The sequence below is a fragment of the Echeneis naucrates genome, chromosome 22 (assembly GCF_900963305.1).
Source record: "Echeneis naucrates chromosome 22, fEcheNa1.1, whole genome shotgun sequence".
NCBI classification, from domain to species: Eukaryota; Metazoa; Chordata; class Actinopteri; order Carangiformes; family Echeneidae; genus Echeneis; species Echeneis naucrates.
The window spans coordinates 14,003,167-14,020,557 of NC_042532.1; the positions used below are offsets into that span (position 1 = coordinate 14,003,167).

The 17,391-nt window shown below is 40.6% G+C and overlaps 1 protein-coding gene across 1 annotated transcript in view; it reads right to left on the reverse strand.

The window, feature by feature from the left end:
- The window catches only part of spred1 (sprouty related EVH1 domain containing 1), a 32,535-nt gene extending 15,561 nt beyond the window's left edge, over positions 1–16,974 (reverse strand). Inside the window, exons 1-2 of the mRNA XM_029493941.1 lie at positions 16,058–16,974; positions 4,166–4,445 (exon numbers count right to left, since the gene is read on the reverse strand). Coding sequence (XP_029349801.1) covers positions 4,166–4,445; positions 16,058–16,089 — 312 coding nt within the window. The 5' untranslated portion in view covers positions 16,090–16,974. The remainder of the gene's footprint in view (positions 1–4,165; positions 4,446–16,057) is intronic.
- Between the last annotated feature and the right edge of the window lie 417 nt (positions 16,975–17,391).

A 17,391-nucleotide genomic window follows, 5' to 3' on the forward strand; every position in this document is an offset into this window, starting at 1 on the left:
GTGTGATGGCAAGCTCAATGACCCAAGTGCTACAGTGTGCATCTTCAGAGTGCAAATGCCTTGTCAAAACCAACACTCGACAGCTGAAGGCAGATGGCATCATTCCCTCTGGACAACAGTCAACATGCACGCTTAAATACAGCGATATGTACAGCTGTATTAGAGCTTGATGATATGTAATATTCGTGTGTCCCACATCCACATTTTATTCTGAATGTCTGAATAAAAGTTGCTTTTTACACTCATATGATTGTGAAGTGTAGTGCAACATCATTTTTATTTCTCTTTCAAGTGGTGAAAATGTGTCTCACAGTCATGTCACTATTGCATAGTCACCCTAAGAAGGAAGAAGAGCAAAGGAAGGAAGGGCAAAGGGTAAGCCTTTGTGTTTACCCAGAGGCAGTGGATGAAGAGATGGATAGATGTGAGGAGGATGGTGTAACAAGGAGTTTGAAGGAGAGAGTTGGAGGGTGGGGGTCTGTGTGTCTGGGGCTGATTGTGGAGGCGAGACTGAATGGAGCCAGAGCAGGTAAGGTGAGCACACAGTGAGGCAGACAGAGAAGGAAGTATCACTGTTGCATGGAAGGACGATACTTAACACCACATTCCACACTGTACTTAGTGAAAAGAGGAGGAGGAACCGCTACCATGACAAAAAGACAAGACAGATATTAAAAAGAGGCAGGGGATGTTTGAAGGGGAGAGGGACACATACAGAGACGGACAGAGGTGAGACATGAATAATGAAGACATAGGGCGAAGGGAGCGGAATTGCTTGGAATAAAAAGATTATTACCTCAATTGTCTTGGAATAAACTAACTGTTGTTTTGCTTTCTAGTATTGAAGTATTTGCAGGGAAATGACAACAGTTTCCCCTCACTCAAGAATTAAAGCTAATTAACCATATTCGAGCAAGCAAATATAGGTAAGAGCAATGAAATGACTAAACAGCAGCAGTATCTAGTGGCCCAAGGCAAAGCTATTTAGAGAAAACCTTGTCCATACCACACTCACAGCTGTATCAATCAAAAGGAGTCACAGACTATGAACAACAGGAAGTGAGGTGGAGTGGCAGAGCGCTAAGCCAGAGATTTGTCATAATCCCAGTGCCTGTATGGTAAGTAATCATCAACTAATTAGATCTGTAGTTTTTAAGAGTCTGAGAATCTGAGTGAGTGAGAGAGAGTAAGAGAAACAGGGAGAGAAGGGAGGGGGCCAGGAGGAAAGTGATTGGTAGCTATATGGAGAGGCAGCTGAGTCATCACCAGTACACTCTGTGCCGCATCACTGCGCTTATAGACAGATCCCCTCCACTTCCCTTCTTCCATCTCCCCCCTATCTGGTTCCACCTCTGTTTTGCGCTCTTTGAATACACCCACATCTCTTTCCCCGATTACTCTTATATCTTATGCACCCCAATCACCATGTTTCTACCCGCTCAAAGCCTGGCTTTTTGATTTCAGAATAACTGCATCTCTAATTTATTTTCCTGCATCTGGCTCAGCTTCCTATTAGGGATGAGACATGTCATTGTACCTGCCTGTCCTGTTCATTTCTGACACTAACATTGTATCCCTTAAAAAGACAACAAAAAAATAAAATACATCTACAACATGGAACAGTGTTTTATTTTTCTGTTTGTTGTGAATCTGTGAATTAAGCTCAGGTGCTCTTCACGAGGCCCCTCGTGCATCATTCAACATAATTGTAGTCTTACATTTTTTCTCTGAAATCAAAACAGTGACACTGCTGTTTTAACCAATACTGTCTTAACAAGTGCTGATATTGTCCTGCATATTTTCTGATGATGGCTAACATGGATTTGTGTGGTTATGTCACATGCTGTTGGGTCGTTTTTTTTTTTTTTGTTTGGGTTTTTTTTTTTGGTAACCATAATTCTGCCCCATTTTTTCTGATGCTCTCATACTGTTGGTAACACTGTGGCTCACATTGACACCCTGGCACTAGGTGGCATCCTAGCAGATGTACATATGGCTTTGTGTTTGTTGTGGTGGCTGGGTTAGACCCAGGCAATGATAGGGGCGTTTTAATACATCCTAGAACAGTTGCCAGGATCTTCTGAACCGTGTCTATACCCTGTCTGAACAACAGCATTCCTGTCACACCCTTTCCTGTGCCACACACATGCTACAAAACAAACATGCCATCAACACATAACCAGTGATGGGAATAACAGCGTTACTAATGGTGTTGTTTTTTTTTTTGTAACGAGAGCAACGAGTAATCTAATTGATTACTCTTCCCATCTTTATAACACCGTTACTGTCAGAAAATGTGGTGTGTTACTACAATTGAAGCTGTGTTTTTTTCCATCAGACCAACTAGATCTCTGAGCAGAGGGGCAAAGATCTTTTTTTTACTGTTCAACCTCAGTTAGTGGGCACGAGACAATCACATAAATGATGATTTGCTGAGGTGGAGTAAAATTTCATGGTAAACCAATCAGAAGAAGAGTTGGACATGTTGTTTATAGAAATTCAAAAGTATGCATAGTCAGACACACAACAAACAAGTGAGTCAGTCAATGAGAAAAAGGAATGGCAAGCCCAAATAATCAAAAAGTAGCCTTCTCTAAATGTAAGCATAGCCATTACTTTTCCCTCCAAGTAATTAAAGGAACGAAGGAATCCTGAAATGCACATAATGCCCCGGACAAAAGTACCTCTCCACGGCGGTGTCACATAATTCAAATCTTACTAGAGGAGTGGGGGGGCTCCAAATTCTGACACATTGAGCATTTAAAGATTTACGTGAAAGTAACACAATAGTTACTTTCCGCTGTAACTTTCACAACACTGCACATAACATGCATGTGTTCAGTCAAAGAGGATTATTTCTAAAAAAAATAAAAATAAAAAAAATAAAGTGATTTAGACACCCTGCTATCATTGACCTCTAATGTCAGACCATCAGAAGCCACCAGACTCTAATCATAACGGTGGCCGCCTCTGTGTCTTAACATCTGACAAACAGTTCTCTCTTGTAAACACATGCAGACAAATGAATATAGATTTACACTTTCATTACCATAGATCAGGATTATCCCATCTCATCTACTGAATCTGTTACATCTACAGCACACAGTGACTGTGTGACAAGTAGGTCATGAGTTTTACAGAAACTACAGCCTAAGCCATGAGGATTAGAAGCACAATGTATAACTTGATCTTTTGAAGCCTCACTTTGTGGAGAAACTGAATGAAAATGGACCTTGAGGCTGAGGTGTTTCTGTACTATTTGGTTTGGTAAAATTGGGTTGAAGAATATTTAATGAATTTAATACATTAGTAACTATACATCCTCCTTTGATAACTTCATTGACAGCTAGTTGAAAAAAAAAAAAAAAATCATGAATCTGTAGCAATTTTGATATAGTATTAGTTCTCTTTCATAAGCTAAATGCTAAATTAAAGAGGTGTTGCTTTGTTGGTTTTGAACTGCTGGTTAGACACAACATGAATACGTCTTTTTGGGCTCTTGGAAATTTTAACTGGTGAAGTGTCAGGTCATTACTGAGCAAAATAGAAGCATATAAGATTTACTTTTGTTGTGTAATTTATTTTCTTTTTGGACTAACAGGTAGATATTTTCCTGGTTTGACTTAATGTTACATACAATCTTTACATTAAACAGTAATGCTTATATAGTTGGTGGGAAAATATATTTCTGTACATGTGGAAAAATGATGTGATTGCTCATTTCCAGCCATTATTCCATTTTTCGGGTCCTTTCCAGGCACTCTGTGTGTTTCCCACATCCCTCATCCCTCATTCCACATTCTCTGCTCCTGAGTAATCTGCCCTTCTCCCTGATGATGTCATGATGCATCACAGCATCACGCAGTTTGCTCCTATTTTCAGATACCTGCGCCATGGAGGAAAGCCAAACAACCACTTCCGGTGTGAGTGCATGTACGCCAGTCAGAGAGAGGGAAGTCTGAGAAACAGGGACTCATGGTGATATCATCCAAGAGAATGCACCATCTCTGGTTTCTCATACTTGAATGCATGTTGAAGAGGCAGAATGATCAAATAACAGAGGAAACAAGTACATCAACTGTCTTGTTCACGTATAGTAAGAATATGATTTATGTAGTATATCCTTTCAAGACATGTCACATATATGAGATCAATGTTCCCTTACCAGTTTGTCTTTAAGCCTCTCGCCCCTGATGTGGAACTCCACAGCAGTGGGGCTTGGACTGGGACTGGGACTGGGACTGGGACTAGGACTGGGGCTACAGGGGCTGGGGTTGCTGCTGCTGCTTCCTCCGCTGCCTCCACTGTGGGTGCTGCTGCTGTCCTCTGCCCGGCTGACCTTATAGACAGTGACAGAGCTAAGGCCTCCGCCCCCCAGGGGAAGCCACCCACCGCTGGAGTCATCCCGAGTCATGACCACTGCTCTCACACGCGCATAACTGTCACTGCAGAGTAGGAAAAGACGACGAAGAAAAGGTAGAAAGGAAGAGCAAGAGAAAAACATAACCATAAGTAAAAAGTACAATCAGCAAGGAATATTTTTTCTATCATTGTCTTTCTCTTAAGGACATATACTGTTGACACGCCATATCACCTGGACAGCAAAACTTTCAGCATAACTACATCAAATAGCTAACATAATGGAGTTGAATGACAGCTAAAACATGCTGGAGAACAATGCATCTAGGAAGCATAAACGGTTAGTAAATGAGTAGTGAGGAACACACTATACAGACATCTAGATAAGATTAGGTGGCGGCACCTGTCTAACAGGTCAAGACTTTTTTTCAGTTTGAATGTTTTTACTCAAAGTGAAACACAAACCATATCATACAACGCCTACACTAAAATAAAACAAGGGAATCTGTGGGGAAATAAGGGTAGTGGAGGAAGCCATAACAAAATCTGCAACAAAACTAAACATGGAAAGTGAAGGGGTCAAAGATTCAGATCCCAGGTTAAATGTTTGTATTAAAACATGTTAAATGTTTATAATTTGGTTTTGTCTATTTTATAATAGTTTATTGGCTCAGATTTCTGAAGCCTGAAGCCGCCATTGTATGTTTAACCTCAGCCAGAGGGTGACTGACCATATGGCCAAGTTTGGGCACTGGTCACTGCTGATTTCTAACCTTTCCCCTCAAGCAGGTGGTTTCAAATTGTAAAACACATTACAGTGGCTCTAGAGCCATACTCCTCTCAGGGTAATACATTACAATTCAATTCAAAATATGTTTTTACAGACGAGGAATGACGTGCGGCTGAGACCGTTTAGTAACTGATTACATTTCAGAGGCTTAGAGAAAGACGCCATAAGGCACTGTGTACAAAAGTGCAAGGAGCTTCAGTTTTTTTGTGATGAACACCAAAATTGTGGCTTTCTCTGTCCCTTCACTCAGTCAGATGTTTCCCTGATTAGATAACACAGACTGCATTGGGCCACCGGAAATAACAAAGGTCAGGGTGTGCTGAGGGCAGCATTTTGCACAAAGTCCTGGTAACATATTAAAGACTGAGGAAGATATGAGAGCTAAAATAAAAAGGCTATGGGAGTGGAGAATATGACTGTTGGATGTCGTGTCTTGACACATTGCCCTCTCTTTCACCAACATCCGGGTTGGCCCATAAAAATGACATCACAGAGAAATGTTTTGTTAGAAAACTAATTTGGAACTATGATTATAGGAGAAAAGTCTCAGTGACAACATTTAATATATTAAACAGTTCACCAGTAGTTCAAACTCCAATAGAATAAAAGCTGTGTACTCTCCCTTACTGCCTCTCCTCTGTAAATCTTGGCCCACTCAATGACGCTGACCTTTGGTCGCCTGCTTTCCGCACCTTTGGCAAACCTCAGTGTCCACATTATTAGTTAGTAATTAATCTAAGAGTCAGTGAGCATAAAATCTGAAGTGATTTTTTTTTTCCCATATGAAAGCTTTGATATCCTGGAACTTGGTAATAGTTGACCAAAGTTTCCTCAGAAGATTAATGAGTATGATAAATACAAGTCAGAAATACACAGCAAAACAGATTGGCTCACACACACTTCCTGGCAATGCCTGGCCTGTTCAAACCCAGATAGATAAACTCTAAAGCCTAAAGGAAAATGTTTAACTTCTTAAAATCTTAAATCTGGCCTGTTTACTGCTCACTGTTAAGCTGTCCACAATTGAATTTTTTGGCTCACTATTGTTCACAAATGTGTGTACTATTTATCATGTTTTTGCATAGTTGTGCTATAACAAGTATGGGTATTTTATTCTATGCCTGGCTCTGTTTTCAGCAAAAAACTGCACCATATGGGCACCATATTTATTTATACATCCATATCCATAGTTGCACTGCCTTTTGTATAGATACCTTGTATATGGATAAGCACAGCTACTGACTTGTTTGTAATATGCTTCTTCTGTAATATACTTTTCTTTATATTTTTATATAATTTTTTACACTTTCCACTCTCATTTTTACACAGTCCACTTATGTGCACTGAATGCAGTGTATGTGTGTACTGCTGCTGTCAACACTGTGAATTTTCTCATTGCGGGATAAATAAAGGCAAATCTAATTTAATTTAAAAAAAATAAATAAATATATAATAATAATAATAATAATAATAATAATAATAATAATAATAGCTAAGCATCCAACACCAAACTCATTTAAATGCTATCTTGGGGACATAACAGAGCATTCAGTGGCTAAATTGCCCTGCTAGATGAAAACAAAAATAAACTGAAGGGAGAATGAATATTGATATTGCCAACACTAGCTAAGCAGCTATAAACAAAACTCCAAATTGATGTTTGTCAATAAATGTTGGATGCGTTTGCATGTTGTTGCCCGAGCAACTTAAAAACATAATGTTGCAAATGTTGTGTTTCGCAAGTTTCGGCTGGTCCTCAGGTGGCAAAAAAGTTATTGCCTGTTTAATTTAAGATTTGGCATAAATCATTGTTTTGTATTTTGAAGAACAGGTTTATGTCATGTCTGCTGACTTAGTACTTACTACTACCGCAAGCAAATTGAATCAGCAAGCTCAGTCATTTGAGAAGGCACTTTGCAAAATTAATCTAGCAGCAAGCTGCTTACTACATCAGCCCTAAAATTTATTAAATATATTTCACATCCTTGATTATCTTTCATCTTTTGACCTTCCCATTACTCCTCACTAATCAATATGCTCAATAAGTCTTCCAGTCAGGTTGAATTGCTATCAAATTCTTCTATGATATTAAATTTGGTAATGCATCTGAAAGTCATCTATATCTATCTATATTTTCAGCAAGATTCATCCATCGGGGTACAAACAAAAGTGGACAAAACTGGAAGTCTTTTCCTTTGTTATCATCGTCATAATTCAAGGACATTTTCAAATATTATGTTGTGATTTTAATGACACTCATTGGGTGTACTGTTCCAAAGACAAATAACCAGTCTGCCAATTAAAATAAACAAACAAAAAAAAACAAAAAACAACAACTATAAATACGATGGCTGGACAAAAACAAATACAGAATATATAACTGCCAATATTATGAATCTCTCACTGACCTATTCATAGCACATTCATTAGTGTTGACAACATGAGATGGTTATGGGAAAATGTCAGTAAAACCAAGCAATACCCATCCTGGTCACGCCTTATAAACTATCACAGAAAGCGTACTTAACCTGACATTAGAACAATTTATTTTTGAGCAATATAACAGCCAGTAAAAGAGAGCAATAGTGTTGCTGTTACACCCCTCTATAGCCCCCAATAAAGGATGTGGGTGATGAGTGCAGGAGGGGCTGTCAGTCAGGCAGGGGTCCCTGGGGTGAACAGAAGGCAGGCGATGGTGTCGCTCAGCCATTACTAGGCAAATGACCAGGGCCTGACCCTTCAGACCTACCATCACACACATGCCAGCAACCATGACACTCACAGAGAGGGGGCTGGGTATAAAGAGGATGTTAAGTGGATTGTGTACATGTGCAATTTTGCATCAACCTGAAAACATCTATGTCAACCTAGTTTTACAATGAAAACGTTCTGTGTTGTTTTACTATTTGAAATTACACTGGTTAAACATTAATAATTCATATCTCATCTCTATAGTACTATTTTAAAATCCACAAACCAACAAATAAACACAACTCAACAAACAAGAGTACTAGATCCATTTAATAAAATCTTTACAAGAGTGGAATGAAAATGGTCCATCTGCTCCCCTTCTTCTTCCTCATGCAGGAATCTTTTCTGTTATAGTAAAAACAGTAAGTGGTCCAAAAAGATATTTGAGTGCAACCTGCTTCAAACCATACAATCACTCACACACACAGATTAGAGTGCGACCGTGGAGACAAAGACTTGCCTCCACGCCCCTTGCTGAGAGCACACAGTTGACTGGACACACAATTGAGAGCGGAAGCAGATCAGCTGGCCTTGGCCTGTGAGCAGGGGAGGGGAGGACAGAGAGAAAGGAACCCCCCATTCCAAATTATTGCAAGTTATTCTGCTGGATGACTGACTTCATTTCCGACCAAAAGCAGGGGAGAAAAACAGAGGGAGGGTTGGAAGTGCAGCGGAAGACTATGGGGGGGAGGAGGTTGCGGCTATGGATGAGAACAGGGTGGAGACCAAGGTGACAGTCAACAACTCAAATTTGAATATGGCCTTTTCTATACCCCAAAAAAAAAAGAATATGCATAGGCTTTTATAGCATATATACAAAGATATATGTACAATAACAGAATTAACAGCAAGGTACTATTTTGATTCATTTAAATTTAAAGCAAAGAGAAAATAACTACAAATTTCTTGATTATTTGAATGAGGATTTAGCTCCAAATTGAAATAAACTGAAAGAAGAGAAAGCGCCATGAGGGAGCACGTGCACACCAGGCAGCCCTGGGGCTTGAGGATGGTTGCTCCAGTGTGTGGTGGAGAAGGGGTATCCTGGGACAACCATTTCCTAAGTGGACAAAGTAGCCGTTTGTCTGCTGCTCCAGCCCATGGCTCGCTGAGCTCCAGCATACCATCATGCTTTGCTCCTGTCTCAGGCCTTGGGCTTCCCACCCAAAAGAGGAGTAGAGTGGAGGGGAGGGCAGAGCAGGGGTATTTGTGAGGGGAGAGGGACTAAAAGAAAGAACCGAGGGGGGGTGGATACAGGAGAAGAGGAGGGAGGGAGGGAGGGAGAGAGGAGGGGGGGGGGGGGGGGGGGGGGGAGAGAAAGGATGTGGCCTGAGCCCTGGGTGCTCGCCAAGTCGCCCTCCCTTTCCTCCTCTGCTCTGTCTACCCCCTTTCCCCAACCCATCCCCGGCTGCTTCTCTCTACACAATGGCCACTTCTCTGCTGAAATTTCACGTTATTGGATCCCGGGCCTAGAGTTTTGTCCTCCCACAATGTCCAGGCAGCAGAGCATGCTGCAAGGGAGACACACTCTGCAAGCTAAAAGCTGGAAAACCATTCCTGCTTTCATTTGCATCAGAAAGGGGGAGAAAAGTCCCCCCTACCTCTTTTTTCCCCCCCATCGCTTTCTTTCCTCCCTATGTCTCCCCAGTATCAAAACCGGAGGAAGGCTGTCAAGCTCGGTCAAGCTCCACTAGACTAGTTTGGCTTGCAGGACTTTTGTGGGAGGGGGGCGGGAATCATTAAAATATCATTGAGAAAATAAACACAAGCTACTTATCCCAATCCGATTCTGTAGATTATCCTCTGAAAGCAATCACTAGGAAAGCAGAGGGGAGAGATGGTGTGAAAAAAATACTCATACTTATCTGTCTTCTTTGTTATTCACCACCTGTTATCCATAAAAAAATTATACTTTTACATTTCCTTAACAGCTTTGGCCTGACCTAAAATACTGTGGGTGTAGTCAATGTAAATCAACTTGCCGAAAGATCGACATGAGTCCATGGTTTGTAGATATGAAGCAGAAAAGCATAACTACTACAGTATTCAAAAAAATTTAATACCCGAAAATATTCCACTCCAAAACTAAAATCTGGGCTAACAAAGGGGAACCTGGAGCTAAGAGGATAAAGTGGTGCTGTTTCCTTCCCTATGATCACGCCTCATTGAAGAAATAAATAACATGCAATCTGGGACTCGACCGTCGATTCCAGCAGTGCATCTAATCTGAACAGTGCAAACTAGCTAGCCAATTATCCACGGTTCAAGTCCCCTAAATAACCAGTGGCAAATTCAAGGGCAAGGACATACCCAAAACAAACACCAATATGACCCAACATGAATGCAGTGCAAATTATGACATAGCTCCAGAACATGACACTTTTGAAGAGGCTGCCTGTTAGCCATTAATAAAATCAGAACCAATAATAGGACAATGCCTGCAGAAACACCAAGCCCACAGCACAAGCCTGCTACATTAGCTGGAGTGAAAACTAATACAGTGGCTAAAGAAAGAGAAGTGAAAGAGAAATTTGCCCTATCTCCTCTCAACACCTCAGACTGCTTGCTGGTGAGTCATCGTTCTCACAAGAACATTCAGGAAAGAGAAAAAAAATAGAAAAAAAAAACTGAACAAGCATACTCTGCTGCTGCACCACACAGCAGAAGTACACTTCATATTTACCATCCTTTCACAGAAACACCATTAATATGACGACGAAGTGACTGATCAGAGTCCCTCTTGGTAGCATTGGTCACAGATAGCAGTTAGTGGGTCAAATTAGCCTGTAGTGCAAATCAAAGATAGACCCAAATGAATAAATTAATGTCAAAACTGCTCACTCAGACAGGATCTCTAACATTGATTTTCTAACCAACCCCTCAATTACAGGATTGTCCCTGCAACCCCAACAACAATATTCTGTGTGCCGCTGTGCTTTGGCAATATAAATCAAAAGAATCCCATATGTGCATCAAATGCCAAAAAATTATTCTCAAACATCAATCAAAGCCACATATTGAGATGATCTTCATTTTAACCACAAGCATTTAGAAAATTAAAACCTTGCACTTGCCATTACCCCCCAACCCCCTTTCTTTTTTTGGGTGGGGGTGGGGGGGGTTGGGGACCAAAAATTTCAAATGCTGCGGTATCTCTGGCCTGCTTTGAAGTTAGAGTAGTCCCCAGGGACCTGAGGTTCCACTCGTTATAGTTATTCTGAAACGAGGGGGAAACTGAAAGCTGAAAGGACGAGACAGCCGTATGTGGGAGAAACTATCAATGCATTTCAGGAGCAACTTGGGAAAGCTAAACCACCAAACCATGATGACGGCCTATGGGATATGGGATGTTAAGAGAAACTGCGATGATGAGTTGTAAACCATAACAGAATGCCCTGTTGTTGGGAATAACAGTATCATCATCACCCTTACCATAAATGTTATAAACCAATATTTAGACCATCTTGGAAATCAACTGGAGTCACATTTAAGTAGCTTTTCACTGAAACTCAGCCTGTAGCAATAAAAGGAATCAAGAAACGCCTTTACCAACCAATAACGGTCTTTGCCAAGTTCTAAATATAGCGACCAGGCAGGACAAAATCTGATCAAAAGTGAACTTAGCAGATAAAAATACATATTCCTACATGCCTCCAATTCCAATCATATTCAGAAACTTGACTCAATTCATTTAAATGATGATGAGCCTGTGTGCTTAAATTCACTCAATCAGGATGTAGGCCTGTCTTTCCCACAAACACATACACATGCCAAATGTTCCCAGAAAAATAAACACACAAGTGTGTGCACAAACAGACACACAAAAACCCCTTCCTGTTTTCAAAGCATTTGGAAACTCAATCAAAGACACAAGGTTTAGGATTTACATCTGAGCCCTTTTATGTCCGTGGCCTTGCAGGAAAGAACCATCTCAGCCCAGCTGCAGCAAAGAGCTCACAACAAGGCCCAGCCTTCATGCTCCTGCATGCAGCACAACTGAAAACAATATCCATAATTCAGACACTTAGTGCTAAAAGCACTTCTTGGAGGCACTGAGATATGGTCTGTGGACATCAGAGGCTCTACTTGACAAAGAAATATAGACAAGCCCTGCTATCAGGATGTTGCAACGAGGACGAAAAAATTGAAAGTAAAAATAAAAATCTGATAGTTCTTTAAGTGTAGACCTAACAGCTGCCATACAAAACATAGATTCACACAAGACAGAATTTTTTGACTTGTAAATAAGAAAACTTGCATGAAATACGCTCTAAATACACTGCAGACATTTATGCCAGTTTATGCATGCTCCTAAAATACTTGAAGAGGAAATGAAAATTATCAGAGGGAAGTAGCTTGGGTTTTAAATATACAGAATCCAGACCCAAATCTGGCCATGGGAATGGAACAGTCCACCACTATAGTATGCTTGTTTAGTATGTTGGCTTTTCTCAGTTAAAGACAGTCAAAGCCATCTGGATCATTATCATATATGAGACAAACAAAAGGACAGCTTCTGGTAGATTCTGTAGACATAATGTACCATCATACAAATATCCTGTATGAAAACTAATTTAAGATTAGGCAACTTTTAACCTTCGGTATAAAATGATAACCAAAAGAAGTTTAATTTAAAGACACTATGAAGTTATCTTAAATAAAAATCTAAATCTAATAAAATGTCCTAGCGTGCCTAGCAACCAGTAAACTAAGATGCTGCTACACATGCCCTTAAGTATATTGTCAAATAACACATTTTATTATCCTCTGTAAACCACCGTAGTCAAAAGCAACACTTCCCCAAAAGAATACAGAAGCAAAACCAAAGATGTGTTCTACTCAGCAGACTTTGTCAGAGGTGAAATGTAACTATAGCCTACTCTTGGCCAGCTAGTGTTGATTGAGGTCATAGCTAAAAAACTGGCTATAACCCCTATTAATACTATCTATAAAAAGTCCAGGAAATTATTTAACTTAACATAAGGGCCACAGGATATAGGCAATTAACCAAGCCATAAAGCACTAGCCCTAACAGCTGAAGTAGCTGTCTCCCTTTGTCGTTTTAGGACATGATGGGGGCTGTTTGGGAGGAATGTGTTTGGAAAGCTCAGCTACAGGAATAGGAGTGCGAAACAGCCCTCAGGTGATAAGATCACGACACCCACATGGGCAGATAAAACGCTGAGCTGTCAAATCAATCACACAGATAGGAAGAGGACACAGTGAGAAAAGAATCCGTAAGGATCACCTGACTAGCAACAGAAAATACCACAAAAGTCCAGGAAAGTAAAACCATGAGGCCATGCCCTGTGCATGTTCAGTAAAGGCAACTGACCTTCAATGATAAAAATAGGCAAGTGCTCAAATAATGTAAGCAAAATCAGCTTGTATTTAGGCACACAGAGTATAATGCACCATCACGTATTTGATTTTTACTTTAAAGTAAAAATTGAGGGGGGGGGGGGCTTGTTTAACAGGAGCCTATTTGATGTCTTACAAAATAAAGATCTAGTTCAGATACCACAGTTTAGCAAATTGTCAGAGAAAAAAGCCAAGCAGAATGGTTTTGTTTTGTTTTATATATTTTTTTAAGTATGTCTCAAGTACATCAGTAACCATGGAAAAAAAAGAGTACCTACAATACAGTGCACCTCTGCAGGCTATCTTGGTTAAGAAACGTTTTAGATAAACATGGCATTCAGAGAGAGGCTGCTTTCACATGATTTCATAAATCTCCCACTTTTCCCAGCATAACCATAATCCTTGTCATTAGCCTCGCATCAGACCAACACATATACCAGAGTTGTTGCACCAAGGCCAAGAAACATGTTCTCAGCAAAGGGTGTGTTTGGCTTACCATCCATCATTCAGACAAAACCACTTCAGGACTGCATATTCACATGATTTTTGAAGATTTTCACATTTAAATGTTCACCGTAGAGGCCACAGGAGAGCAAGCACATTTTTGTTTGATTACTCTTGTACACTGAAGCAAAGCCAAAACATAAAAAAAAATTACCTTTTACATTTTTAAAACAGATTGATTGATTTTGGAATTTCAAAAGTGACTCAAAACCAAGTTAATCTTATTAGCTGTAAAGAGCACTTTGCAAAACATAAAATGGAACCAAAGTGTAAAAAGAACATCTTGATCATTATCCTGAAAGCCATGTCATATGAAACAGCATATTTATAAGAACCTCCGCAGCAAAAACAACTGGCTCAGGCAACATTCGGTATTCTGTTCACTCTATGAATCATACAACAGCCAGGAATCATAGCAACGATATTTGGATCACTTCGCCATCTTAGCTGCTACCTTCATGCAGTATGGAATAAACCCCGCATACACTAGCTTGCACATCACTGATGATCCGCAGCGTATAGAAATAATTCCCATTGTGGGGCCTGGGGGTCCTTAGGAATCCCTAAAGTTGTCAAGAGGAATTGCATCAAACCTGGGAATGTTTAATTTCATTGTGATTTCTCTCACTAAGTTAACACAATGACAATATGTGCTCAGCTGATTCCTCTAATCAAAGGTTTCACCCTTTCAATTAGCATCAACCATGCTAGGATAATACACATGAAAATCATGACTAATTACAAATATGAGCTTAGATTTATTGCCCCAAAACATTAAGTCATCAACAGACTGAGTGATTTTGTATTTATCTACGTCCTGCACCCTAATGTGAGGAAAAAGAGCTCCATGACACATATTACATAAAAAGCAGGAGTGTAGTTCAAGGACAAAGCCTTCATGTATTAAATTAATCCATCTTATAAAGGCCAGATACAGGGAATGGGGTAAATCGTGGGTGTGTTTCGAACATTAAAACCAAGACACTGGAAATTTCTGAAAAGGGTTTCGATCCCCCTGACAAATACATTATGAAAGAAAATCCTCTGAGATCGTGAGGACACGTCGGTTAAACAAAACATGTGGCGCTTCGGTCGAATAAACGACTAATTCACATGCGCTGGTGTTTGTATGTGACGCTTTGTGCAGAACATGCAGGAAACGTGAGCCATTGTGTGATCGTCGGTGCAATGCGAAACAGTGTACAGTGCTGTGAATGGGCAGGCAGGTACTTTATGAATGGAGGGGATCATGTGACCGCAGCACCTCCCGAAGCAGCTATTTCTCACTGACTGTCAACAAGCGCACACAAGGGATCAGCCCATTAAAACAATACCAAAAGACGCCTCGAAATGGACGCTGCGTGCACAAAAACACATCGCGCACAGATTAACATCGACGTCCGAGGCTTGTGGATGAACCGGGCGTGAATGAGACGCCTTTAAAAAAAAAACAAAACCGTTTTTATGAATGGAGATTGTGATATGTAAATGAGTGTGATTGAGAAAAAAAAATGGCATCTTCAGCTTTTCAACGCTGACATTGCCGCAATCTGATGGAAGGTTTTTTTCACGAAGGAAGGGGTGCGTTTAAAGTATAAACATGAGATCCTGGATTTTATTCGATGATAATGTTCGGAAATCATGGCGGGCAGCAGTTACACACAGACCCAGGCTGTCAATATAACACACTCTAAACATGATGTACTGAACTGACAAGGATGCTAAATTATATTTAGGCTGCATTATCGCTGTGTATATGGACAACGACTGATCACCCCAAACATATTCCCTAAACATATAGACAGACTCTTGGTATATGATTATTTTTATTATGTATGACTGAATCGAACATAGGCACGCATTAATATACCTAAACAGCCTCTGTGGCTCCTCAGATAAAAATGTTAGTTCCCTGAATTATTAAAAAAAGAGCCGAATTAAGAATGTGATTAAACTGTAACGGTGGGCCTACGTCAATTCTCAGACACTGGACTTCTCAGTCTCAATATAATCCATAGAGTACATTTCCATTAGCCAACAAAGCTGTCCAAACATAAAAAGCCGTCTGCGCTTCTTAATGTTGATATTAGTAAAGGGAGGTGATGAAATACCAGCGTCGCTCGGTTTTCAGAAATGTCAAAGGAAAGTGTGGTAGTGCACTGCCTAACCAAGGAAAGCGCGTTAATATCAAAAGATATGCCAGTTGTTATTGTTGCGGCTGCATGTTGTATATGGAAATGGAGTTAGTTTTTTGTTTTGTTTTGTTTTTTTAAATGTGCATATGGTACTCACTCATTGTTTGGATTTGTTGAATCTTCACTCATTTTTTTCCTCACGGGGATCCAAATCCTAGCAATAGCATCGACGACGCAGTGACGGCGGGATAAAATACCACAAATATCACCATTTTCCCTTCACATTTAGAAATCAGCCCTATCCGGATAGTAGGTAAACGATGTACAATGGGGCATGCCTGACTAAGCGTCCCTGTGAAAGAGCCCAAGAGGAGCTAGCCTCTCGTTAGCTTCGCTGGCTGGGACTAGCGTTAAATCGCGAGGAGGAATGACAACCGTTGATTCATTTTGTCCTCCCTGGAAGTAAAATCCGACCACAACAAATGGGCCATCGGCATCATTCTCCTCAACGAACACACGTCCCCGCTTTGCAAAAACGCACGTAGATCCTCAAAAAACGCAGAAGCAGTCGTGGACGGTAACGTTTGGCAAGTTATTTATGGCTGACTGTCGAGCATCCATTCGCCAACTTCAGGTCCAGGACAACACTTGAAAAAGCGCCGTGCAGCGTCGCTCCGTCAACGTGTCCGAGTAATTTGCAGTAAAGGCATCCAGAGCCCCCCAAATAGGCTCAGCTGTTTTCTATATGAACACTGGCGTTTTGTGTTGAAACGGAGAGACTTGGATTTTCCTTGAGAAGTTGGTGGTCATCTGCTTTAATCGAACTCCATTTTCAACTCGGGGGAATGAAACATCGGAAAACTGGGCGGATGTGTCGACCCTCGCTTGAGAAAATTAGATCCTTCCGCGACGTAGTAAAAACACAACACTCTCGGGATGAAATATCACCAAGGAGTGGGCGATTTAGTGCAACCCATTAAAGAGTATCGTCTGTTTATTAAAATATGATCCATACCCCCCCCCCAATGGGAAGTAATGAGTGCATTTCTTTCCAAAGTTGAGCAAAAGTAGTCCCCGCACTTCCCAAAAGAAGTTTCCCTTCAATCACGCATTGATACAAGAGGGAAGCGTCTGTGTGATAGCACGCAAAGTAGAAAATAATCCGGAGGAAGGACTTGGGCTGACACACACACACACACACACACACACACACACACACACACACACACTCCGTCACACTTGGCCATTAACAAATTCTGTCGTTGTCTTTCATTAAGCAGTTTCACCGTGGTCGACCGCCCCCAGGAAGCAAGAAATCTTGCTGTGAAACTGTGAGAAAATGCTTTAAATGTACACAGGCATGAGATGTGCAGCACGTGGAATTACATCAGATCCCCCTCATGATTTATGTGGCTGAATCCAGACTATGTGTTTCTTCTGCAGCGCCTTTGCATTCTGTTTCTTCTTCTTTTACTATTATTATTATTATTA